Here is a 26,845-nt window from a genome sequence, read left to right as displayed (position 1 = left end):
AAACATGTTTTTGTGATCTGCTTGGTTCTCTTTTGAATGGGCAGGGCCAGTTGGAAGTTCAATACCAGGGTCCACACATCCCTAAGTCCCCTTGACCAAAGCTCATCTTTGATCTGAATGTCAGAGAGAAGGAATACCAAGAGGGTGTGTGGAGCGAGCATGTCTGTGGTACAGGTGGGGTTGGCAGAGTGAAAGACAGGTGTCCTGAGGTGACTTGCTGGTCTTTGCAGCCTCTCTCCACTTACTCGGGCCCCTTGGAGAAGGCAGGAGGCAATGTATCACAGGGCATGCTGAGTTGTAGGGAAAATCCATTCAATCATTCATTCACTCATTTCTTCATTCATATATTAAATCCACAAATATTTATTGAGTTTCCACTATGTGGCTCACACACTCCTTGGCCTTGGTTCACAGTTCAGGTCAGAAATGAAGTCCTCACTCACTTCACCCCAACACCTCCTCCTGAGTTCTGAACTGCCTTTTACACCCACATTCATCTTACTGTGAATCAACACCTCCAGGTTTTGCAGATAGGTGCTCTTAGTGAAATTTGAAAATACTTTTTTTATGTGAAACCTAAAATATATAGCAGTTTATATGCAGACTCTTCGCAGTTTGAGTCTCAAGCCCTTGAGCTTTACCCCTCCTCCACATCTTGGACTCCCACCTCCAGTGTCCCAAGGAACTTAACTTGAAAGCTTTCAAACTACTGGGTTCTATGCTATGCTCTGTGTTGTGAGTAAGAGTTGGAAGACTTTGAGAATTTTGAGAGACATTTGGAGAAAATGTGTTCACAACCTTCTTTTGAGGCTGAATAGCCTTGTGGCCTTGTGACATTGTGGCCCTGCCCTGACTCTTCTAGGTAGCCCATGACAATGCTCACCTCTGTTCTAAAAACTTAGGCTTACACCCAACTCACTTGTAATAGGTTCCACCATCTGCAGATGTAGGCTACTCTGAAACTCATCATCATCCTTGAAGCCCAGAAAGAAAGCCACGAAGATGATGGCAGGCATCCCTGGACTTAAATACCAAGGGGAAGAAGGAGAAATCAAATGGGGTGCTTTAGGAGCTACGTTTTTTTTTGGAACTCACCTCTCAGGGAGAAGTTTAACACTTGGAATGCTAGACGTTGGGTCCAAAACCCACTCCTCAGGGAGATGCTGGGAGTTGTGAATCTCTCCTGATTGTAGGTCACTGTGCTGAGGGTGGGGTTTATGGTGAGAATGTGTCTCATTCTCTCCTGCTTTTTCACATGTGGGCTTTTCTTGGGGGTCCAATGTGTGGGAGTATCCCAAATAGTCTGGATTTCTTTCTCAGGGAATCGTTCCCCTGGTAGCTGTAGATTTGATGAGTCTCTGAGCGAAGGTGATTTCAGGTGCCCCCTAAGTCACAATATTGACTCAGGTTTTGCTTAAAAGAATAAAACTTATTTTTTTCACATTAGTCAGCAGTGTCTGTCAGTTTGATGTCTGACTCTCACAGAGAAGCTAAAATCTGAGGCAACAGATTTCATAGAAAAAACAACTCTGTCCAGCTGGCAAACCAGGAGAAAAGAGAGAGGGCTCACATCAGTCCCCCCTCCCCACAACCCTGTAATATAGACTTAAAACAAAATTTTAAAATAATGTTAAAGAGAAATTATACATATTTATGAACTTTAATTTGTGAGTATTAATTGGATAATTTTGGAACTAAGTCATCTAAGGTAAGGAGTAAGAAAGGTGAGGAAAAGTATAAAGGAGTAGCTAGTGGGCAGGGTCTGAGTGGTGAGATCTAGAGGTTTGGCCAAGTGCAAACACCTAGCCTCCCTCACTTCTAAATAATGTCTGTGAGGACCAGGTCTACCACAAAGTTTCGGATGAAGGTGGAATATTGTTTCTGGCCCCTCTTCAGGGTTATCTTGAGTTCAATTGTTTGGTTTCTCAAAATGCGATGCCTCTGGGACCACTCTGATGTGCTTGAGTCTTTTGTCCATGGGGCTCTAAGAAGAGGCTGCTGTCATCTCCTGAAAGAAATATACAGAAAATAAAACAAAACAAAGAACTGTTAGGTTGGCTTTCAGTGTTAGAGCCCAGTTTCAATTACAATAAGATTTGCTCCAGTTTTCCTTCATGCTAGCAATGGTGTCCCCAACTTGGAAGCAAATGTTGCACTTGCTGCCTTTAAACAAATCCTTGGATCCAGGGGCAAGGCTGCAAGTCAAGACGTTTTGCCTGGAAAAGTTTGAGAACATCTTCAGGCAGCCACGTCACTGGAAAAACTTCAATGTCAACACTTCACAGAGCTGGAAACACTCAGATGGTGTATAAGTTCCTCAAGGAGCAGAGGTAGAAAAGGATCTAAATCATACACAACCTTGTTCCAGACCCTGTGTGCTTTCACACACTGCTCTCTCCTTTACAGCTCTCACGAGTCTTTGAGGCAGCATGATTCTAATTTTACAAAACAGAAAATTAGCTCAGAGAGTTGTCCAACGTCACAAAACTGGTACGAGCTTTCCAGTATCTGGACCCCAGTCTTTCTGCCAAAAAGACCTCAGAGGGGAACATCTCTGCTTTGATATCTCTAAAGAACTGTGAGCACACTCCCTCTACTCAGTGTCTGATGGATCACAGGATTGTGTGGTCTTTATTGGGTCATCTGGTCCAGGGAGTCCTACACTTAGACATTATGGGGCAACAAATTTTTGAAAAATAATTGTATACCTTAATTTTCTGAGATAGAGTAATTTCAAATAGTGTGGGAGTTGCTGGAAATGTTATTTTACGGAAGAAAAATATTAATACCAAGAAAATAGCACAGAAATATTTCATTTCTTCATTCATTTAAGACATATTAATTGACTATGTTGAAAAATCACTTAAAATCTCTAGAAATAATCCTAAAGGTATACATTAAGGGAAGTAACATAGATTCCAGAAAATCTACTAAAACTAGGGAAGAAAAGTCAGAGTCTGTGATGGTTGGATAAAAATTCTCTTTCCTTAGCCCCCTCCAGCTCAGCAAAACCAGCTCCTCTCTGGACTCCTACAGCCTCAACACAGGGCCGCCTCTTGCCCCAGCTGCCAGTTAAAATATTTCAGAAATTCTCAACTCACTTGAAGTTACCGTTCCTTAGTTTCACACTATCCTTAAAGAGCAACCAAAATGCTTTTTAAAGACATATCCATTATTGAAACAATGCCAATATTAATGTGGCCTGCTCATGACATCAAAGTGTACCACTTGGTCAGAGTATTGGTTTCTCTTCCCGTAGCTCCAAGGTCGATGGTGATCAGTAAAGGTTTGATTGCACTGTCCCTTCTATGTTCTCAGTTCTCAGACACACATTTTTCTTCTTATCACATTTTTGTCATATGTATGAGACAATGGAGCAGTGGCTAATTTGGGATTCTATGTGTGTGTTGCTGAGAGGACCATGTATGAAGACCCAGCTCTGAGGGCATCAGGGACTGGGAGGAGTATAGGGGCCTGTGGGCAGCTGGTCTGGGTCAGGGGGAGGCTTTTAGAGCAAAGTCTGTTGAGCTTCCAGTCCATTTTTTCTCTTAGGCTGGGCCCCTCATGGAAGGAAGGAGGCAGCAGCAATTGAAGGATTCAAATAGCAGGAGAGGATGGAAGGAGCCATGGGAAATGTGTCCGCACATAAGTATCTGCTCATCATTCAAGAAACGTTCCCTGAATATCTCCTATGTCCTGACTGTCTTTCTCCTGGGACGTCGGCCATGAGACAGATAGTCCCAGACACAGGACTCTGCCACCTCAGCCTTCCTCCCCAAGTCCTGATCCCTCATCTCCATCCCTTCCTCTCTCTCCCACACAGGATTACACCAGAAACAGCCCTCTGAGAAAGTGATCTAGGAGTTCTGAACATGACTCTAAAATATAGATTCTCTTGCCTTAAGGAGCCTCAGTGATGAAAAAAAAATCTCACTCATGTAGCTGCCCCTCATTCAGCTCCCTCTGCCCTCCCTGCACAGGAACCCTAGGACTGTGTGGGAACCCTTGGAAAACACATGTATAACCCACCTTCTACAACACCTCACACACTTCTTTCAAGTTCAGAACCCCTTAGAATGATCCCTGAGACAGCAGAGGATACTAATGTAGCTGTGACAGTTGTGTCACCTTCTCTTAACACTATGTGAGCCCTGACCATGTGTAACTTGTGGGTTGGCCTCGCCTGCTGACCTGTCCCTTCTAAGGCAGACCTTGGTCTGCCCTCCCTGCCCAACAACTTACAGTCAAGTCAGGCTCTCCACGTCCTGTGGACATAGATGGCAGAGACACCAACCACCAGCAACACCTTGATCCCTAGGAGGACAGCGGTGAGCACTTCAGTAGATAGCATTGGGCCTGCAAATTAAGGAACCACAGAAGCTATTAGATGACACTATTCACAGGGTTCTCCACTTCCTCCATCTAATGCTACCTGCACCATCAATACTCTGAATCTCCTTGATTCTTCTCTGGTCTCAGAATCAAGCCAAAAATCAGGTGATGAATTTCCTCATCATCAATCACCCCTTTCTTAACTTGCCAGGGTTGTCTTCCTTGAGGGAATGGGTGGAATGAATGTGTACTCGATGACAGGTAAGTCTGCCACCCGATTAACTGAATTGGTCCTCACAGCCCTAGGGGTCAGGTACTATTCTACTCATTCTGATGAGGAAACTGAGGGTCAGACAGTTAGGGAGGGCACAGATTAGTCAGATTCAAACATAGAAAAATACATCACTGTTTCCCATATGATGACCCTATGACCTTGTCTTTTGAATGAGGATATGTCCAACCTCTCACAGTTACAGAAACAAGTGTGAACAAGGCATTTGAGTAGAGTGAGGACAGATTTCACAGTAAGAGAGCTGCAATGCAGCTCTGCTGGCACCATGGACAGGGCTGGGTGACCCATGTTCTCAGGAGCTGACGGAGAACTCACAGGACTGACCTCTTGAGACCTGCTTGCTGGAAACACCCTGTGACTCAAGGAAGTGTGTCACATGTGTGGGAGAAGCTCAAAGTACCTGCAGCCGACCTGGACCCCAGTGCCAATGTCCACTGAAAACTTTCTATTAGACACAGAAAGTCAAATGGGAAAGCACACTTTTAGATTCTTTGCAGATTTACAACAATCTGATTTTGTTTAAAGAAAAATGAATGGTGTTGGAAGAACTGGTCAAAACATGCAAAAAATTGTAAATAGAGCACCAACTCATACCATACACCAGAATAAACTCAAGATGGATAAAATACTTAAATATAAGTCATGACACCATAAAAGTCCTAGAGTGAAACATAGGCAGTCAAATCTCATATCCCACGTAGCAATATTTTGACTTATCTATCTCCTGGGGCAAAGGAAATAAAGGAAAGAATAAACAAATGGGACTACATCAAACTAAACAGTTTCTGTTCAGTGAAAGAAAACATCATCAGCAAGATGAAAAGGGAACCAACCATATGGAAAAATATATTTGCCAGTGAACCTCAGAAAGGGTTTGATCTCTAAAATATGTAAAGAACTTACATGATTCAACACCAAGAAGACAGAAAATCCAATTAAAAAATCGGCAAAGGACATGAATAGACACTTCTCTAAGGAAGATATATAGAGGGCTCATAAGCACACGGAAGAATGCTCAACATCACTAGCCATCAGAGAGATGCAAACTAAAACCACTATGAGATACCACCTCACACTGGTCCAAATGGCCATCATTAACAAATTAACAAACAAGTGCTGGCAAGGATGTGGAGAAAAGGGAACCCTGGTGCACTGTTGGTGGGAATGCAGACTGGTGCAGCCACTATGGAAAACAGTATGGAATATCCTCAAAAAACTAAAAGTGGAACTGCCTTTTAATCCAGTGATAATATTGCTAGGATTATACCGGAGGAATCCTGAAACACCAATTCAAAAGAACATATGCACCCCTGCATTTATAGCAGTGCTGTTTACAATAGCCAAGTGCTGGAAACAGCCTAGTGCCCATCGGTAGATGAGTGGATTAAAAACCTGTGGTACATCTACACAATGGAATACTATGCAGCAGAAAGAAAGAAGGAACTCCTACCTTTTGCAATAACATGGATGGAACTGGAGCGCATTATGCTTAGTGAAATAAACCAGGCAGTGAAAGACAAATAACATATGATCTCACCTAATATAGGAAGCTAATGAACAAAACAAACATATGAGCAAAATCGACCCAGAGGCATGGAAAGAAGGGACAGACTGACAGTGACCAAAGGAGAAGGGGGAGGGGGAAGAAGGGTGGAAAGAAAGGGAAGGTCTAGTCAAGGAACTGGTATAAATGACAAATGGACATGGACAGCACAGTGCGGATTGCCTGCGGGGGGGTATGAAAGATCAATGGGGGGAAAATGGACAACTGTAATAGAAAAACAAATAAAAAAAGAAAAATGGAGATATTAAACAATTTATTATAATTATAACAATCCTTAATATAGGACTGAAGATCCCACCATATTTCCTGGGGGGCGTTGGATAAGGCAATTCTCAGCTGAAAGCCTCTTTGAGACTCTCCCTCAGGTGAAGTGAGCTTCAGGGCCAAATTTGCACCCCTCCTAGAGGGCAGCCCGCGTCAGAGAACTGGCTGGATGGGGAGTATAAAGGCTCACCCTCCTCCCCTCCATTTAAACAACTCTCAAAGATTGTTCTGTTCAGAGAGAAAAAGGAAGATGGGGAGAGAGAGAGAGAGAAAGAGAAGGAGAGAGAGAGAGAGAGAAAGAGAGAGAGAGAGAGAGAGAGAGAAGGAGAGAGAGAGAGAGAGAAAGAGAGAGAGAGAAAGAGAAAGATCAATTGTTGTTCCACGTATTTATGCATTCATGGGTTGATTCTTGGATGTGTCCTGACCAGGGATCAAACCTACAACCTCAGTGTACTGGGACAATGCTCTAACCAGCTGAGAAATCTGGCCAACTCTATTGCTGGTCTATTGTCACCAATCTGGGAAAAGAAGGACTGTGTTGTGACCACACACAGTCACTCAAATGCCCTCTTCAGACTCAAATTTCAAGTCCTCAGGGCTCCCCTTCTGGAATTTCACAGAGCAGTAGGTTCAGGAATTTCCTGGGGTGACTTTACTGATGCAGATGAAAAAGTCTAGGATGGAATGAATAGAGACCAGGAAGGAGAATAATAATTCATCAATATGCTATACTTATATAAAGCCTCCCATATTAATCTTAGTAATTATTAAACCCAGCTTGTTATTGTAACCTGTTTTTTTTCCCTTTGAATCTAGGGTGTACATGTTAAAAGTTGTGCACCTTACTAGAACAAGCAGTTTCAGTTCCTCTGTAAACCTAAGAAGCAGCTGGACCTGAGATCACAGCTCAGCTGACAAAAACCAGATGGCCAACTGAAGTAGCTAAAGCCACCCAAGCCTGATACATGCCCACCCCTGCCTTTCTCCAGCCTCCTAAAAGTTGTCAAGGACAAGAGCTTGTGGACAAATACATGTTTGTATAAGAATCTTAGGAACTAACTTAAAAAGGTACATACTCTGACCTTCAGGCGTTCCAGAGCCAGGAGATTTGCCGACCTTCAACCATCAAAGGAGGATGCTGTGCACTAGACCATTGCTCAACCAGTTTCAAGGTTCTTATCAGAATAGACTGTGCGGGTTTGCACAAAGAGAAGTTTCTGAGCTCCTCTCATTGCTCTCTTTGTTCTTTTTTCCTTCTTCCCACTGATAAAAAAACCTCTGCCTACACTGCAACGTTAAGATGAGCTTGGGATGAGAGTTCCCACATCTTCCTAGGTGGCTGGCACTTAAATAAAAGTTTTTCCTTCTCACCAGCACCTGTCTCATGAGTATGGCTTACCGGTGGCAGGCAGCTGAACCTGGGTTTGGCTGCAGGAGGAGGTTAGAAAGAGCAAGGAGAATGGAGGGGCTGATGTGGTTGGTGAACACAATAACTGTTTGGTGAGCAAAGCAAGAGCCAGGACACTGAGCAAGATGGTCTCCTTTCCTCCCTCATTCTTTCTTTAATCTAATTGATGTGAAAGGATCTGTAAAGATATGTACAAAACTCTTACGAGTGATGACTATGGACTGCAAGATTTGAGGGAAGGGAACTCGTTTAAAATTCTACTTTCTATCATTAGACTTCTAGATTATAATAGATAGGAATTACTACTTATAACATTAAAATGAAAGATAAGTTTGAATAGAGCTGGATCGGTTCAAGTGGAGGTCTTTCCCCACATTTCACCTTTGTCTTGGGCATTCTGGTGAGCAGAGGCCTCCAGGGTGAGGTTTCTGATGACGGCCGGCTGCCCATCGTGCTCCACCAGACACGTGAGCACCACGTCCTCCCTGCGGGCAGATGGATTCACCAGGATACAGCTCCTCCAGTTGAAGGTCCCGTCCTTGTTCTCTACGTGGGTTGAAGCCATTTCTGTTTGGGACATGTTTCCATTTTCCAACCAGGTCAGCTGTAGGCGCTGGGGGTAGAAGTTCTTCACCTGGCAGATGATGATGTTCCCCTGGTTCTCTGACACCACGTGTTGGGTGACCTCCAAGGTGGGAGGAACTGAAACAGCACAGGGCAGACGCTCTAACCTCATGGAACACACAGATCACAGAGGAGACTCCATAGCTTAGCCCCCCATTACAGCAAGGGATCACAGAGGACAGGTGCTCAGACACTGAATGTACTCTGCATATGAATGAAATCACTATGCATCGTATCCTGCACACAGAATGTGCTCAATAACTGGTAGCTGCTATTAGGGAAATATAATTTTCATCCACCTTCACATTCCCTGGCAGGGAATTGATGCATAATAACTGTATCAAAATAAGTGAAATCACCAAGCACATAAGAGCTTGGCTTAGAGTAGGTGCTCAGTAAATGCAGTTGATTTTGGTAAAGCAAATGAAACTACTGAGCACAGTGCTTGGCATGTGGTAAATGTTTACCTGGCAGCTGCCATTAAACAGCAGTAAGTGATGGGCAAATCTATGTGTCTTGTGATGGGAAGGACTGTCAGGAATTAGATTCCAGACAACTGCAGCTCTGGAACAAAGATCAGGGAGGAACAAGCTTAGAGGGTGGTGGCAGGTGTGGGCTTGGGCTGGGTGTGAGGGACATCTACCTCGGATGGTCTCAGACAGGCTGGCAGTCTGATGAAGAGGAGGGCTCCCCTGCAGGGTGACATGGTCCACCTGACAGGTGACCTGGGAGTGAACATCCCCTGGGGCCAGCACCACCTTGGCTGTGCTGGAGATGCTGTAGGAAGGACTGTCTCCCTCTGGGTCCACGGTGGTCTGGGAGGCTGGGAGCTCATTCCCATCTTTGAACCATTTCAGGATGATGTCCCTGGGGGAGAAGCCATGGGACTTGCAGGTGAAGCTCACCGTATGCCCAGGTGGGGCCCTTGTGGCAGGACGTGATACCATGGGGGTAGATGGCTTCGCTGAAAAAGGAGCATTTGTAAACAATGAACATGATTGTGATCATCATTGCTAACAATTAGTGTGTGGTGATGAGGAACCATCACAGACATTACTTTTTATACTGCTAACAGTGCTTGGAGGGTGTGTCATTGTCCTCATCTTACGGGGGTGGACACACAGGTCCCCAGAGGTGAACTTGGAGAGAGAGCCTGGTCAACAAGCAATTCTAGTTCTGAGTTAAAAGTCGCTTTCTTTCCTCCCTAGGAGATTTCCCAAGAGTGTGGCCACAGGAACCAAACTGCTGATTGATCTCATTTTTGTATTTATTGTTCTGAGCTGGCCTCCAATCCCTGCAAACCGCTGAATGGGCACCGTGATAATCACCACGTCACATGTGGGGAAAGAGAATGAGAGAAACAGACTCTCCAAGTGCACACAGCTGTGGGGCGACCAGACCATGGCTCAGCGTGGGTCGGTTCTCTCACCAGGCTCACCTCATAACATCCTGTAAAGGTTGATTTGATTATGTTATCAACATTTGATTAATCAATAATTTAATTAATATTACATTATTAACAAATTGCACAGACTTTCTGCAGGTGAGAAACTGGGGCTCAGAAAAATGAACTGGGTCACAACATTGATATAACATCTAGATTTGGGGGTGCTACTCGGTGCTGGGTGATTCAGACAAGGCACCACATTCTCTCACTACTGCATTCCAGATGTATTTCCTGTGCCTTCCCAAGTATTCAAGTTCATCAACACAGCAAGTGCCCACCTTCAGGAACCCGACACTAACTGCCACACTCCAAGTGACCCTGTAGCAATAAGCAGAAGATGTGGGCTTCAGATAATGCTGTCTAAATAGGAACTCTTGCTTAGGCAAGGGCCCAATACCCTCTAGGAAATGCCTCCCTCTCCTCATCCTCAGTCCACAGATCCAAGATTGCTGTGCATGGTGTTGTATGATGCAGTGGCCCCTCTCTCCTCTATCCAGGCCACTGTCCTCAGGCTGCTCCTGCAGGCAGCCCAGTAAAGAAAAGACACCAAGAACAATAGAGGGGAAAGCGTCCTGGATGCTTTTATATGCTGAGCCATGCCATTAGGAACAGGGTCAGCACATCAAGAGACATTTGTGTGCCTGTCTGATCTTGGCTGTAAAGCTAGAGCTGCCTTTTCCACAGGGCCTTTTTTAAAAATGGTTTCTTTTCTTTTCCTTCCCTTCCCTTGTCATTTCTTTCTTTCTTTTCCCTTTCTTTCTTTTTCCTTTCTTTCCTTTTCCTTTCTTTCTTTTCCCTTTCTTTCTTTTTACTTTCTTTCCTTTTCCTTTCTTTCTTTTTCCTTTCTCCTTTCTCCTTTCTTCCTTTCTCCTTTCTTCCTTTCTCCTTTCTTCCTTCCTTTCTCCTTTCTTCTTTTCTCCTTTCTTTCTTTCTCTCTCTTTCTTTCTTTCTTTCTCTCTCTCTCTCTTTCTTTCTTTCTTTCTTTCTTTCTTTCTTTCTCCTTTCTTCCTTTTTCCTTCCTTCCTTCCCTTCCTTCCCTTCCTTTCTTCCCTTCCTTTCTTTCCTTCCTTTCTTTCCTTCCTCTCTTTCCTTCCTTTCCTTCCTTTCTTTCTTTCCTATCTTTCCTTTCTTTTCTTTCCTTTCTTTCTTTCCTTTCTTTCTTTCCTTCATTTCTTTCTTTCTTCCTTTCTCCCTTCCTTTCTTCCTTTTTTGTTCTTGTTCTCTCTGGAGAACATACACAATTTTAAATAAGATGGTGAGAGCTTTCTCCATACATTGACAAACACAGTAGGTGTGACAAAAAGCAGAAGCTGTGAGTCAGGTTGTTTGGGGTTCAATCTTAGCTTCCCTTCCTGCTCACAAGTTAGGTCCTTTTATCTGTCAAAGAGACAACAGATGGCGCCTCCATCACAGCACTGGTTATAAAGCAAATGCCATGAGGAAGACATGGTCCCTGGTATCCTCCCACCTCCCTGCTTTCTCATGCAGGGCATCATCAGGGCAGGCAACTTGGGGAAGAGGAACAAGCACTCTCCCTGGAGGCAGGAGGTCTGAGTGGCAGTGGGACCACTTATTATCTATGATTGCCTAGGCAACGAATGCACCATTTGGGAATTTTGGGTATTTCTGAAAACTTTGAATAAAGCCACAAAACCCGCCTATGTTCAGTGGCTGTAAGGAGACTATTGCTACCACATCTAGGAGGAAAATATGGCAATATCCACACCAATTAAAATGCACATACCCTTTGATGTAGCAATGCCACTTTCTGAGGGCATTTCCCTCTTGAACATGTATCATGTGTATAAGGCTACCCCTGCATCACTGTTTTATAGCCCAATGTAGGACACAACTTATGTCCATCAACAGAAGACTGTCACTGAATAATGCTGTCTCCATATGCTGGAGGGTTACGCAGCTGTTGAAGAAGGGACAGCTGTAGGTGCTGATATGGATGCTTGATTTGGGAGATGAGGCTGAGGGTTGAAACAGGTTCCCAATCACTTTTGTCCTTAGGGTGTACATGCGAAGGGCATTCTGAAACTTTGAGAAGCCAGTGAAAAGGTGGAATCCTAGCTCCATGCACAATGGTTTGCTGTAATGAGCTCTGATACTGTGCTGACATGTACCAGGTTCTTTGATGGAAAGAGTGTCTATCTCTAGGGAAGGAAAAAGCTGGACGGACATCACTTTAGGTTTGGACAATCATCTCACTTACTATCTGTGGGACCATAGGCACAGGTCCTGCTACCTCTTGACCTGAGTCTCCCATGTGTGCATGGGAAGTCAGGCTATATGATGTGAAGGTCCTTAGCATGTGAACATTCCAGGATTCAGGATCCTGGGTTTCTGGAAGAAAAACCTAAATGAGAACTTAGCTGCCTCAGTGGGGCAAAGCCTAAGTCACTCACATGACCTCTTTCTTGGGTGAGGGACATTCTGAGACAACCATGCCTGCTCAGATGCATCAGTGACTGACAGACCCACAGTGACTGCCCAGCCTCTGGGCACCTCCCCCCACCAGTGCTGTCAGAAGAAACAGGGAATCTGTGCCTCTTAGGAGTTTCTTCTCATGTGATGCCTCTGAGGATGGAATAAAACAACATGTTCTCCCCTCCCTGTCCTGCATGGTTTCTCCCAACTGGAGGGAAGAGAATGAAGCTACATGGAAGAAGAGCCTTTGTCTGCTTAGTTCACTGCAGCTCCCACAGCACCCAGAGCAAAGCCTGGCTCACAGCGGGTGCTCAGTAAGTGTCAGTAAAGAGGAGACTTGGCTACATAGAAGGGACCAATTTCTGGAGACAGCAGTGAGGTCTGACCTTGTAACGGGCAAGTCACTCAGACCTTCAGATCCCTCATCCCTACAACCAAAGGGCTGGACAAGGTTAGAAAATGCCAGGGTTGGGGAGTCAGAAAAATGAGGATTATGGAATCTTCCCACCAGTTACCATCCATGGGCCCTGAGCCTCAACTTCCCTGATCTGCAGATGGGGTGAAATCAGACCAGAAGTATAAGTATCTATCACTGCACCTGATTCTAAGTCATTGTTTAAGGAACTACGGGCATCTTTATTGAGTTGTTGTCACACACCAGGGACAAAGAATCCCCCATCTACTCACCACTCACGGTGAGCTGAGTGCCTGGGCCAGACTTGAACTCCGTGTTAGGAATTCCTCTCCGGAACTTCACACAGTAGTAGGTACCGGTGTCCGCTGGGGTGATGTTACTGATGCGGATGGAAAAGTTTGTGTTGTTTCTCTTTGTGGCGTCTGCAACACTTGTCACTCGGGGGAAGTGGCCTTCATAGAAACTGTAGATTAACTCCCGGCCTGACCCTGTCCCCCTGAACCACATGAAGGGCCCCACGGGGAGCAGGGAGGTCACAGTGCAGCTCAGAGTGGCTGTCTCCCCGGCTGCCACTGCCACTTCCTTCTCAGGCTGAATCACCTGCAGCTGCTCCTCACCTGCCCCTCCTGGAGGGAAACACAGAGCAGTTGCTTATTCATCCACGTGTGAGCGTGTAGGTTTCGTCACGTGTTTATCGTCAGCAGCTTTCATTGATTTAGTGCACACCCTGAGCTGGCGTGGAGTTCAGCTCATCGCCTGTATCACCGGATATAACCCTTACAACAAGCCTATAACCTAAGACCCTGTAATAAATGAGAAAACCAAGTAACAGGGGTGCCAGTGATGTGTCAGAGAGTGGGTTTGAGAGCTGAGCCCTCTCTGGAATCCCATGCTTCCCCATGTATTTCGGCTATTTACTCTGTGGCCTCACGAAGAGTGACGCGTCTGGGACTTTCTATTGTGTGGCACCTTGACACTTCTTTAGACAACTAATTTGTGAGCAGAGGTGATTGGCTGTATTTTGTGGGATGTGCATTTAACTACAACAACCTCTGTGGATAATCTTCCATCTTCTACGAAGATCCATGTCATTGTGTGGTCAGATACCTCAGCCTGGATACCTGAGTGACAGTTATATGCAGGGTTCCCAACACACAATGAACATGTCATTCAAATAAGGAGTGAAAGTGTTTTTTTCTCTCTAAAACATTACTACATTCTATTTGTTTACTAACGCTGCTTTCAAAATTAAAAGATCTAAATTGCTTTACACATGTGTAAAAGAAGAAATAAAACTATATCTGTTTGCACATGACATGATTTTATATGTAGAAACTCTAAAGATTTCACACACACACACACAAAAAAAAACAATATTAGAGCTAATAAATGATTTCAGCAAATTTTTGGCTTACAAAATCAGCACACAAAACTCAGTTGCATTCTGTACACTAGTGATGAACTATCCAAAATGGAAATTAAGCAAACAACTCCATTTTCAATAGTAAACAAAATTATGATATACATAGGAGTCAGTTTAACTATTGAGGCAAAAGCCTTGTACATTAAAAAGTACTAAACATCACTAACCATTAGAGAGATGCAAATAAAAACCACAATGAGATACCACCTCACACCAGTCAGAATGGCCATCATCAACAAATCAACAAACAACAAGTGCTGGCGAGGATGTGGAGAAACGGGAACCCTACTGCACTGTTGGTGGGAATGCAGACTGGTGCAGCCACTATGGAGAACAGTATGGAATTACCTCAAAAGATTAAAAATGGAACTGCCTTTTGAACCAGCGATTCCACTGCTAGGATTATACCTGAAAAATCCTAAAACCCTAATTCAAAAGAGCTTATGCACCCCTATGTTCATAGCAGCACTGTTTACAATAGCTAAGTGCTGGAAACAACCTAAGTGCCCATCTGTAGATGAGTGGATCAAAAAACTGTGGTACATTTACACAGTGGAATACTATGTAGCAGAGAGAAAGAAGGAACGCCTGCCATTTGCGACAACATGGATGGAACTAGAGAGAATTATGCTTAGTGAAATAAGCCAGGCAAAGAAAGAAAAATACCATATGATATCACCTAATACAGGAAACTAAAGAACAACATAAGCAAATGAACTGAATAGGAGAAGGAGCAGAATAACAGTCAATGGGGGGCGCGGGGAGAGAAGGGGATAAGTGAGGGAAGGGTTTAGTCAAGGAACATGTATACATGACTCATGGACATGGACCATGGGGAGGGGTTTGATTGTGGGAGAAGGGGTGGGCTGGGTGAGGGGGGAGCAATGGGGGGGAAATGGGACAACTGCAATTGAAAAATCAAAAAATAAAATAAAATAAAGTACTAAACATTGCTGAAAGAAATTAAAGACAAAAACATGGAAAAACATCCCTCCTTCATGGATTGAAAGACTTAATAATGTTAATCTGTTGATATTACCTAAAACAATCTACAGATTCAATGCAATGCCTGTCATAATTCCAGGGATCTTTTCTTTTGTAGAAATAGAAAAGCCTATTTTAAATTTCATGGGAAATCTCAAGGGACCCCAATAAGGCAGTCTGGACATTGAGGAACATAATTGGAGGATATACTCTTCCTAATTTACAAACTTCCTACAAAGCCTCAGTAATCAAAGCAGTGTCGTACTGGCTTTAACAGGTATACAGTGTAGACCAATGAAGTAGACTAGAAAGCAGCAAGAGACAAGAAGTTAGTTACGTATAGGGGAGTTCCCATAAGACTGTTAGCTGATTTCTCAAAAGAAATTTTTCAGACTAGAAGGGATTGGCAAGAAATTCTCAAATTCATGAAAAGCAGGGACCTACAGCCAAGACTACTCTACCCAGCATAGCTACCACTTAGAATCAAAGGGCAGATAAAGAGCTTCCCACAGAAGAAAAAAACTGAAGGAGCTCATCATCACCAAACCATTGTTATATGAAATATTAAAGAGACTTATTTAAGAAAAAGAATATCAAAATTATGAACAATAAAATGGAAAAATACAAATTTATCAATAACTGAATCTAAAAAACAAACTAAGTTAATAAGAAGAACAGAGACAGAATCATGGATACAGAGAGTGTTTTGATGGTTGCCAGATAGGGGTGGGGTGGTGGAATGTGTGAAAAGATGAGGGATTAAGAAGTATACATAGTTACAGAATAGTGATGGGGATGTAAAGTACAGTATGAAAAATGGAGTAGGCAAAGGACTTACAAGCATGACCCATAAACATGAACAATGGTGAGAGGAGTGCCTGAGGCAGTAGGGGGGAGGTGCAGGGTGGAGGGAGGACAAAGGGGAAAAATTGAGGCAACTATAATAGCACAATCAATAAAATGTCACTAAAAAAATAGAATAGAGAAGCTAGAAATAAACCCTCACGCATGGTCACATAATTTTTAACCTGGGCAACAAAGCCATTTAATGGGGAAAGAACAGTGGTACTGGGAAACTGGATATCCACATGCAAAAGAATGAAATTGGGCCCTAAGCTTACACCATGTGCAAATATGAATTCAATGTGGTCAAAGACCTAAATGTAAAAGCAAAACTATAAAATTCTTAGGAAAAACCATTGGCGCAACTGTTCATGACTTCAGTTTTGTCAATAATTTCTTGAATATGACTCCAAAAGCAGAGGTAACAAAATAAAATACAAGGTTGTCCAGAAGGTATCCATCCATGTAATATGAAAAATAGAGACATTTACTGAAGAAGATACAAGAAACATTGTACACAGGACAATGACTCCCCAGTCTCCTTCAAAGTAGGCACCAGTTCTCCCAATCACTAACAGTTGCCCTGTTATATTTTCCTGAATCTCATCGACAATCTGAAGTCTATTCCCTTTCAAAGGTGATTTTAGTTTTGGGAAAAGCCAGAAGTCACAGGGCGCCAAATCTGTCCAGTAGGGGGTGCTGAGTCACCTGGGTGATTTGATGTTTTGCCAAAAGACTCTGCACGAGACGTGATGCATGAGCAAGTGCGCTGTGGTGATGAAGCTGCCAGTCATCACTTTCCCATAGCTGCAGCCTTCTGAATCATCTGAATAGCTTCCGGGGAGGAATGTTCAAGCTGAATGCAAAATTTGATGCAGATTCATTGTTCTACTCCCTTCATAATTTTGAACATGACAGCTACAGAGTGCACATGCTCACTCAACGGCATCTACCACCCCCACTGACTGGTACAGTGATGTTGTCATTGTTCACACGTGTGCATTCCAATCTACTACTTGTCTGCCAGGTTACATCGATGTTGCGCAAACTGTTATCTTTATGTTAACAATGACTGGATGTTTTCTGGAGAGACCTCATATATATAAATTGGACTTCATCAAAATTTAAAACTTTTGTCCCTTTGGGGACACTATTAAGAAAGTTAAAAGACAAGTCACAGAATGGGAGAAAATGTTTGCAAAGCATATGTCTCATAGGATGTCTACCCAGCACATATAAAGGACACCCACAACTCAACAACAAAGTAACATACAACCCAATTAAAAAACAGACAAAGAGCTCTGGCTGGTGTGGCTCAGTGGATTGAGTGCTGGCCTGTGAACCAAAGGGTTGGCAGTTTGATTCCCAGTCAGGGCACATGCCTGAGTTGTTTTTTCAGGTCCCCAGGTGGGGGCGTGCAAGAGACAACTGATAGATGTATCTCTTGCACATAGATGTTTCTCTCCCTCTCTCTCCCTCCCTCCCTTCCTTTCTCTAAAAATGAGTAAAAAAATATATATATATATATTGTAAAAAAATGGACAAAGACCTAGAGTAGACATTTCCCAGAGAATATATAGAAACTCAGTTGCCTTCTCTATGCTAGTGACCTAAACAAAAATTAAGCAAATAATTCCAACAATTCCATATGAAAAGACGCTCGACATCACTACTAATTAGAAAAATACAAATTCAAAGCACAATTATGGCTCTCATATTCCTTCGTACTGCTTTTATCAAAGTGAAATAAAATATAAAAACAAAGTAAGTGTTAGCAAAGATGTAAAGAATTTGAAACCCCTGTTTATTTCTGATAGGAATATAAAATGGTGCAGGCATTGTTGAAAATTGTTGTTGTTTCTTAGAAAGTTAAACAGAAAATTTACTGATGACCCATTAATTTGACTCAAACAGATACTTGTACATCAATGTTCATAACAGCATTACTCACAAGAGCCAATATAGTACAAACCCAAATTTTCATCAACAGATTAATGGATAAAAGCATGTGGTATATGTATAAAATAAAATATTCATCCCTAATAAGCATTAACATTTTGATGTGTCCTATAACATGGATGAAGCTTGAAAATATTATGCTTAGTGAAAATGCCAGCTACAAATGGACAACTATATGATTCCACTTGTATGCAGCATGTAGAATAGGCAAATTCATAGACACAAAAAAGAAATCGAGGGTACCAGGTACAGGGGAGGGAAGGAAGAAAGTGGGGTTATTTTTTAATGCGTATAGAGTTCCTACTTAGGACGTTGAAACAGTTCTGGAAATGTATAGTGCTGATGGTGTCACGGCATTGTGAGTACTTAGTTCCACTGAATTGTAGCCTGAAAAATGGCTAAAATGGTAACTTTTACGTTATGTATAACTTACCACAATAAAAAAATGAACTAAATCAAGGTGATTGCCCCATATGGAGGCTTTGAATTGGACTAAATGACTCAAGGAAAATGGCAAACTATGTGTTTTCATAGGCTCGTAGGATTGAAAACCTGAACTTAAATGGGGAGATAGAGTCATGAGGACAAGCACACAAGGAAACAACAGCCTTCAAACCTGTGTTTTGGGAAGGATTGTGAGTGATTCATTGTTTGGATAATGACTTGTGAGTTGAATGGACAAGAGTCTTTTTGGGGTCAACCATTGAACTGCAGGTAAAAAAATTTCCAACTCAATTTCCTGCCTCAGTAACTAGCAAGTTTCTGGAGACAGAGAAATACAAAAATGCCTCTTATCTGAAGCGTTTTAAAAAAACAGGTGTGGATTCCGGTGGCAGAAACATGAATCAGAGGAGGAGGCAACCATGGCACCACAAATAAATCCTGTGTTCCTTTCTAGTTCTTAGCTTCTCCACAAGAAGAAAATGTGTGGGTCACCCTTGCAGCATGTGAAACTGGTGAGCCCCTTGTACTTGGCATTATTTGTAACCACACAGCCTCTAAGGAGGCCACGTGCTGTCACAGGACACATCTTTTGGTGCCAAGATCAGCAATGGTTTGGATTTTATACCTGGAGAAGAAAACTGGGGGCAGGGAAGCTAAACTGCTGAGACAAAAATGGGAAGAAGTAGGAATAAATCTTGGAGGGAGAAGAAGAGGGAATAAAGAAGGGAGAAGAGGAATCAGAGTTGGGAGGCGCAGGCAGTGGCAAAAACTCTGCCATCTGTGCTTCTACGAGTCTCATATTTACGTCCATGACCATTGCCTTTCCCCTGAACTCTGGAATTGTGTGTTCATATGTCCATTCGACATGTACCTTGAATGAAAACAAATATCTCACAGTTAACACGTCCAAACTGAACTCCTGAACATCTCCCACAGCTCTCTGCATCTCACCTGAGGCACCTGATTCCTCCAGAAGTCAGGTCCCAAACCCTTGCAGTCTCCCTCTCCCACTGTGAATCCTGTGCACCGGAAACCCTGTCTGCTCTCCTTTGGCATGCAACGCAAATCTGACCTTAATCCTCTACCTCGGTTAGCCATGTCCTGGTGCATTTCTTGTTTGCACGAATGCAATGACCTCTTCAGGGCTCTAGTTCTTTCTCTCTGTGCACTTTTGTCATCAGTGCTCAACCAAATGCTAGAATAATTCGAAATTCATGTCAGATCATGTCCTTTCTTTCTTCAAAACATTACAATGGCAAACTTTTCACTCACAGCGATAGCCCAAATCTTCGAACACAGCAGGAAGCTCCTAGTCTCAGGACCTTTGCACATGTTGTTTCCCACTTAAAGGGTCTGTATGATAAACACATGGCTCATTCCCAACCTTCTTTTAATCTTTGCTCAAACTTTCCCTTCTCAGTTATGCCCACCTAGGTCACACCCTGTTTAAAATAAATCCCAACTTATAGAACCCCCAGTTCTCTTATCCAGCAATAGTGTAATTTTTCCCTTAATACATCACTATCCGAGCTAGCAGAAGGCCAGAGGATGACAGGGCGCCCAAAACTGCGGTTCAAAGACATCTGCAAAAAGGACATGACACAATGCTCCATCAATCTCTACACATGGGAAGTTCAAGCAGACGACCGCCTAGCCTGGAGGCTCGCGGTCAGGCAAGGTACGTCACGCGCAGAGGCTGCACGCAACGAGGAGGCGGTCCAGAAAAGATCGAGGCGGAAGCAGCATCAACAGCAGCAACAACGGCCATCTGCCTTCACCTGTACCAAGTGCGGCAGGGATTGTCACTCCCGAATCGGACTGCACAGCCATTCTCGGCGGTGCAGATAGACTCTCAGGAAGCTACGCCATCGTCTCTCGAGACGGACGGCTGCCGACGACGACGACATCACTATCTAATAGTCTATATTGTTTTCTTATTTATTATGTCTATGTTTACTGTCATTTTTCTACTAGGATATAAGCTGCATGGGGGCAGCTACTTTGTCTGTTTTATATAGCAATGCACCCATATTCCTGTAAGAATTTCTTCACAGAGTAGGTATCCCATAAGTACTTACATGACGTGTGAACTGACTACTGTGACCCCCTCCCTCGGACCCTGAAGTCTATTTTAAGTGGGTAATTCTGTGGAAATTATGTCAGAAACTGAGGTTCCCTTGTAGATGACTTTAGGAGAAAAAAGCAAACCGAGCACAGGCAGGAAGCAGAAGAGCCCAGGAGAAGAAAACCACAAAACATTTTCCTGCACCCACTCTTCTCTACACCCATTGACAGAAGCAGCAGAAGTCTCATGGGGTGCACGTGGGGCCACAGGCATTTGAGAAGGGTCATGGTTTAATCCATGAACTTTAGGATCAGATGCCTGAGTTCAAATCACAGCTTCACCATTTACCATTGAGTAACCTTGAACCCTCTTTGCTTCGGGTAGTGCTATAAGGAGTAGAATAGAGAGTATGCTTTTTTTTTCCTTTTCCTCCTCCTCCATTATAGCCTTAGATGATTACTAATAGAATGTGTAACCAATTAATCAAATTTCTATGTTTAACCTTATGTCCTGGCTGAGGTTTTGTTGCAGTTAACAGTTGACAAAGAAAGAACAACGCAGCCCCGAATCCACACGCCCAGTCACCAGGAACGCAAGACTGATCGATTGTTTCCCAGAAATACTGGGGTGATGCACATGAGACCACTGCTTGACTGGCTTTGAGATCCTTATGAGAATGCTGCCCATCCTGTTCCAGGAACCAATGATGAAGGCATTCATCAAGACCAAGACCCCCACAAGGACTCCAGTTCCAAGTCTGCACATCACCGATCTTTCCCTAGATAAACTTGCTCCTGACAAGCTTAAAGGAAGGTGGATGCTAGGGTTTTGACCCACCACCTTCTCAGATTTCTAGCATCTTATATTATTAATTGTGCACTTATAAACCAATCCCTGTCTCCTTTTTGGCTGGGTGGTGACAAGCAGCCAGAGTCCTGGACTAGGCTGACCTCTGGTTTCACTTCCATTTTCTTATCTGTAGCGTAGGGATGACAAAAGTTCTATCTTGGATATAATTATCACATGAAAAAACAGCTACAGGCGTTTCCACAGAGTCTGTACACAGTGAATATTCAAGAAATTAAAAACTTATTACTCATTAAATTTCCTGAGGCCTTGAGGTTTCAATTGATATTAGAGAATATAGATATGGATATGGATATAGATATAATTATAGATATAGAGCATATAGTAGCATTCTCTGTGTCTCTTATCCCGGTTTTTCCTATTCATTCTTATCCAGCATGGAAGAGAGATTCCAAGAAAATAATGCACAAGATTCTACTTATTATTCCTCATCACCCACACCTTCCCTTCTGGCAACTCAACTCTTCTCTATAAATATGTGTCTGCTTTTTTTGTATATTCATTTATTTTGTTCTTTGAGATTCCACATATAAGTGCAAATTTTATGGCATTTGTATTTTTCTTTCTGAGGCATTTCACTTAGGATAATAGCTTCTAGGTCCATTTATGTTGTCACAAATTTTAAGATTTTATTCTTTTATATTGCTGAATAATAGTCCATTGTACATATGTACCACCACGTTTTTGATTCATTCATTAATTGATGGAACATTTACTCATTTAAGCAAGAGAGAAGCTTGCTTGTTTGAAGAGTTTGGGCAGAGGGTAAGGGATAAGCCTGGAGAAGTTGGAAGGAGGAAGGGTGTCTGAGAGGCAGAGAGAATTAAAGATTTGTTCATGTGCATTTCATGTAAACTGAAAATAATTTGAGGAAAACAAAAAGAAAAAGGCTTTTTAAAAATTTTTTTTGTGTGTGTGTTTGTGTACTTTTTCACACCAACTCATAGACACATACAACCCCCCCACACAAAGATACATGTATCACAAGTATTTATAGAAGTATGGCCTAGCATGTTATTACATAGGTTGTTTTAAGGATTAATGAAATTGTAATATATATTAAAAGCTCGGTAAAATATTTAGCACACTGAAACCATGTGACATATAATTAACAAAAGGACAGACAACAGAATTTGAACTCAGGTGTCTGAGTGGCATGATGGGAGATGACTATTTTTGGGTTTACTTCTCTAGGTTTTCTGTTTTTTCTGCAATCAGTCCTTACTGAGAAGCCATATAACATGGTTAAAAGAATGAGCTCTGCAAGTTGGTCACGCAGACTTGAATCTCAGCTGCTCTACAGAATTAGTTAATGATGACAGGGCAACTTACTCTCCCTGCCTCAGTTTCTCCACTTGTAAATCCAGGATAATAGCTACAGCTCTCACACAGGAATGTTGTGATGATTACATGAAGTAATACACACAAAGTTGTCACTGCTGCAGTTTGAAGCGTCATCTGATTTGTCACCTCTGGTAACCAGGTGCAGACAATGGACCCACAAAAAATGTGCTCAGATTCCTGATTTCATGCCCTCAGATGATGCCATGTCCTTGATCTTCTGTGTAGCCCTGGGGGACACACTCATGTTTTCCTGGAGACTCTGAAATTTCATGGGCAAAAAGAGGCCCAATGGCAGAAAGAGAAGATTCTACCCCAATGTATGCTCACCTGTGAGGCCCAGCAGCAGAGTCAGCAACAGGCAAGGAGAAGGGTGGGGCCAGGAGGCAGGGACGGGCATCTTGGAGGCCTGGGGATCCTGCTCTTTCCTAATGTGTGCTAGGAGAACTCAGACTCTGCCCTATGAGAGGAGAGAGGCCCCACCTCCTGTGATATAACAGGAAGTGTCTAGGATGGGGCCCATTGGCTGGGACACAGTAGCTTGCTTCTAGATTTGAGACAGTTTCTGCTTCTAGGTTGTGAAATAGAATCAGGCAAAGAAGGCAACGATAGGGTGAGGAAATGAATATCTTAGTTTTTAGCCACAGGGTGATGATTTACCCATCTTCATTCTCAGAGAAACTTGGACAGGCCTACAGGAAATAATGCTTCCCCTGCCAGGGCCCTCTGCTTTCCACTGGGCCCCACACACCATCTGAGATCTTCATAGTGGTGTCCCACTTTGGGGCCCTGGATGAGAAGGGACTATAGTTGTGGGCTGTTCTGCCAAACTAACAAGCCTAGGACCCTTGTGGCCTCATTGGTACCAGCTTCACCAAGAGCCACGCAGAAGGAGAAGGAAAGAGAGTTCACCAGAGCCTGGTCAACACTGGAGCAGAACCAGGTAGCCTCCTAAGTGAGTCCATATTCTACCCTTATTGATGGAACTGGTAAAACTTAGCCCAAATGCACAATGCCATGTGAACCTCAAAACTTGTATGTGCTTCCATGCAATAAAATGAATAATTTCTGCACACATTTCAGAACAGGACATGTATCATATGAACAGGCATTTATCTCAGACTAATTGCAACTAATGTCCACACAAAAAGCTGTGAGCTAAACAAATCTTAAAGTCTGAAATCAAGAAGAGTATAGAAATTCGATATATGAGGTATGGGAGTAAAATCTAAAGTAATCAGTTAATAGAGTTGAAAATGGTGGCCTCTTGGAGGTGAAAAACAATAGGAGGAGAAAAAGACACCAGGTTTTATATGTAGAACATGGAAAACTATTTCACCTTTAAAACACATGTGTATGTAACCCTGAAAAAGATAAAAACTAATTCTAGATAATGAATGTTGTAAGTGTTGCAAATAAAAGGTAAGTCTATATTATTAGTGGTAGTGTTTATAAACTTGGTGGATATGAATAATGATCCAAATCAATTACCATGCTAAACAGCAGTCAAAAACTATTGAAACTGAGCCAGAGGGCTTAAGCATATGATCTCATCACCTGAGCGATTGTCTGTACGTATAGGCCTCACTTAATTCTGTCTGCATCCCTGCCTCCTGAGACTCAGTGGTTTGGCTGAACTAAGTGACTGGGTTGGTGAAGAATGGGGTGGTCTGTGGGCTTCTCTTTAAAACTTGTTTCTCTTTTCTATCCTAATGACTTGGACAGAAAGGGCCCAGAGGTCTGAGATGGGGGAAACCTAAAATATTCCCCTCAGCCCAAACTAAGTATAGTGAGCAAAAGAGTTTTGGACAAGTGTGACGTGCCTTGCACACCTTCCTCCAAAGAAGCCCTTTTTTTCCCTAATGTGGGACATTGAAAAATTAATACCTGCCTTTTGTGATCTAGTGGTTATGGATTGAATGATGTCCTTTAACCCTGTTGCCAAATCTGTTGCCCCCAGAATATAACAAGGATGCCAGCCTGTTAAACCAAGCACACCATTGTCCGGCAACAGCCAATTGACCTGGAGCCTACAAGATCCTTCCCCATGTGGGAAGGCCACCCTCCCCCCACCACCTCACTCTTATTAGGGATTTCTGGGCCCCAGAATAGGTAGGACGACAATCATTTCCAGCTTAAAGCAGCTAGAGGTGCATGAGACCTTCACCCATTGTCCTATATAAGATTATAAAGGGTCTTAAATCTGAGAGGGTGGAATTGTTATTTTTTATTGTTATGAAAAATTAATTAATTAATTAATTATTTTTAAAAAGAATAATATAGGAAAGGGTGAAGCCAGAGAACTTGTATGCATGACCCATGGGCATGGACTGGGTTGGAGGGAAGATTGTTGGCAGGGGTGCTGGGCAGAGGGGAGCAAAGGAGAAAAAATTGAAACTATTGTAACAATATAATCAATAAAATATACTTTTTATTGTAAAAAACAAAACAAAACAAAAAAAAGTATAAAATAAATGTAAGGTTCCTACTTCGTGGAGGGGGGGGTCTAGAACATAATACCTTCGATAAGTGAGAGAATACTGTATTCCCCTTTGCAGTTTATGAAGCTCTTAACCATAAATTACATCATGGCAACCACCCTGCTCTGGAACAAGTGAATATTCATTTTATAAATGAAGACAGGAATTCAAAGAAATGGGTCTTGGGTAAAATACATGCTCATGAAACTATAATGCAAGGTTTCAAGAGATGGAAAAATTGGAATTTTTCAAAATTAAGAGAAGCTTTATTTTTACCCAATGAGCATATCATCATTTTGGTTTTTAAAAAAGGTTAATGAGCCCTGGCTGCTGTGGCTCAGTGGATTGAGTGCTGGCCTATGAACCAAAGGCCAAAAGGTTGCAGGCCAGGTCCCCAGTTAGGGGTGTGTGAGAGGCAAGCACACATTGATATTTCTCTTTTCCTTTCTCCTTCCCTTCCCTTCTCTCTAAAAATAAATAAATACAATCTTTATAAAAGGTTAATGACAAAATCTCAATAGTTAAATGGCAAGATGATTATACAAATCAAAGATGACATGTAATTTTTTAATTTTCCAGTTTTATGCTTACATATTTGAAAATACCAATAAAATAATTTCCTTCAAATATACCAAAACATTGACACCAATAAACTCTGCAAATATAAAAGCTGGAAAAAAAACTATTGAAAATACTAATTATAACTTTAAAGATATCATGATCTAGAATGTGTGTAGGTTAGTTCTAACTAGAGATGCATAAAAGCTTTATGGGAAATGACATGTGAAATTGCAAACTTAAAGTCATAAAAGAAAATCTAACAACAGGCATATTTTGTCTCCATGAATAGGAAACCTCAGTATTGAAAGGATATTAATTTGCCTAAGTTAATATAAAAATTAAATTAAAGAAAATAATAATTATAATGTATTTTCATGAAACATAACAAAGTCACTCTACAATTCATTTGGGCCAAGAATAGCACACATTTTGAACAACAAAAACAGATGGGAAGATTTGTCAAAGGTGATATGAAACTGATTATAAAGCTGCTCTAACTAAGAGAGGAAGGTTCTGACAGAGAGATAGAAAAGTAGCTCAGTGGAGCACAGAGCTCTTAAAAGGAACACGTATTTAAGGAAACTTGAATATGGCAAAGGTGGCAGTGCAGATCAGTGAGTGCTGGGTAATTATCCTTGTGGAAGAAATAATGATCCCCACCAACTGTAACACACACATGCACTCACACAAACTCACACCAGTAAAATATACATAAATCAAAGGCATAAATATGATCTGAAAGGCATAAATAGAAAGTGAAATACTTGATCAAAACTCGAAAACAGTTTCTGTGACACAAAAGTTCCCAGATGACACCAGCACGGCTTCTTTGTGGCCCACACTAGAGGGACAGGAGGAACTCTCCCATATGTGCCAGGGAGCAAAAATAAGCATGTTTGTTGCAAATTGTTAGCGAAAGCTTTAATGCGATATAAATTGTAGCACATCTTACAACAGAAAGCTATAGAGCATGGAAAATTAATAAAATGGAACTACATATATCAACATTGTTAGAACACAAAACAGTGTTAAGCATAAAAAAAAAGTTCCAAAGTGTTGTATACAGCATAATAGCTTTTAAGTAGAATTTAAAATGTGT

General features: G+C 42.3%; 1 protein-coding gene across 1 annotated transcript; it reads right to left on the bottom strand.

Moving 5' to 3' along the window:
• Positions 1-1,944: 1,944 nt before the first annotated feature.
• LOC150003344 (signal-regulatory protein beta-1-like) lies at positions 1,945-23,128 on the bottom strand. The gene is made up of 6 exons (XM_090286149.1): positions 23,036-23,128; positions 13,052-13,405; positions 9,128-9,448; positions 8,242-8,562; positions 4,243-4,356; positions 1,945-2,008 (listed from the first exon to the last, which is right to left on the bottom strand). The coding sequence occupies exons 1-5, from the start codon at positions 23,103-23,105 to the stop codon at positions 4,250-4,252; spliced, it is 1,173 nt and encodes a 390-aa protein (XP_090142275.1). The 5' UTR covers positions 23,106-23,128; the 3' UTR covers positions 1,945-2,008; positions 4,243-4,249.
• Between the last annotated feature and the right edge of the window lie 3,717 nt (positions 23,129-26,845).

This window comes from Furipterus horrens, unplaced genomic scaffold (assembly GCF_987537825.1).
Source record: "Furipterus horrens unplaced genomic scaffold, mFurHor1.1.pri manual_scaffold_8, whole genome shotgun sequence".
Classification (NCBI taxonomy): domain Eukaryota; kingdom Metazoa; phylum Chordata; class Mammalia; order Chiroptera; family Furipteridae; genus Furipterus; species Furipterus horrens.
This window is presented reverse-complemented; position numbering and strand designations above follow the sequence as displayed.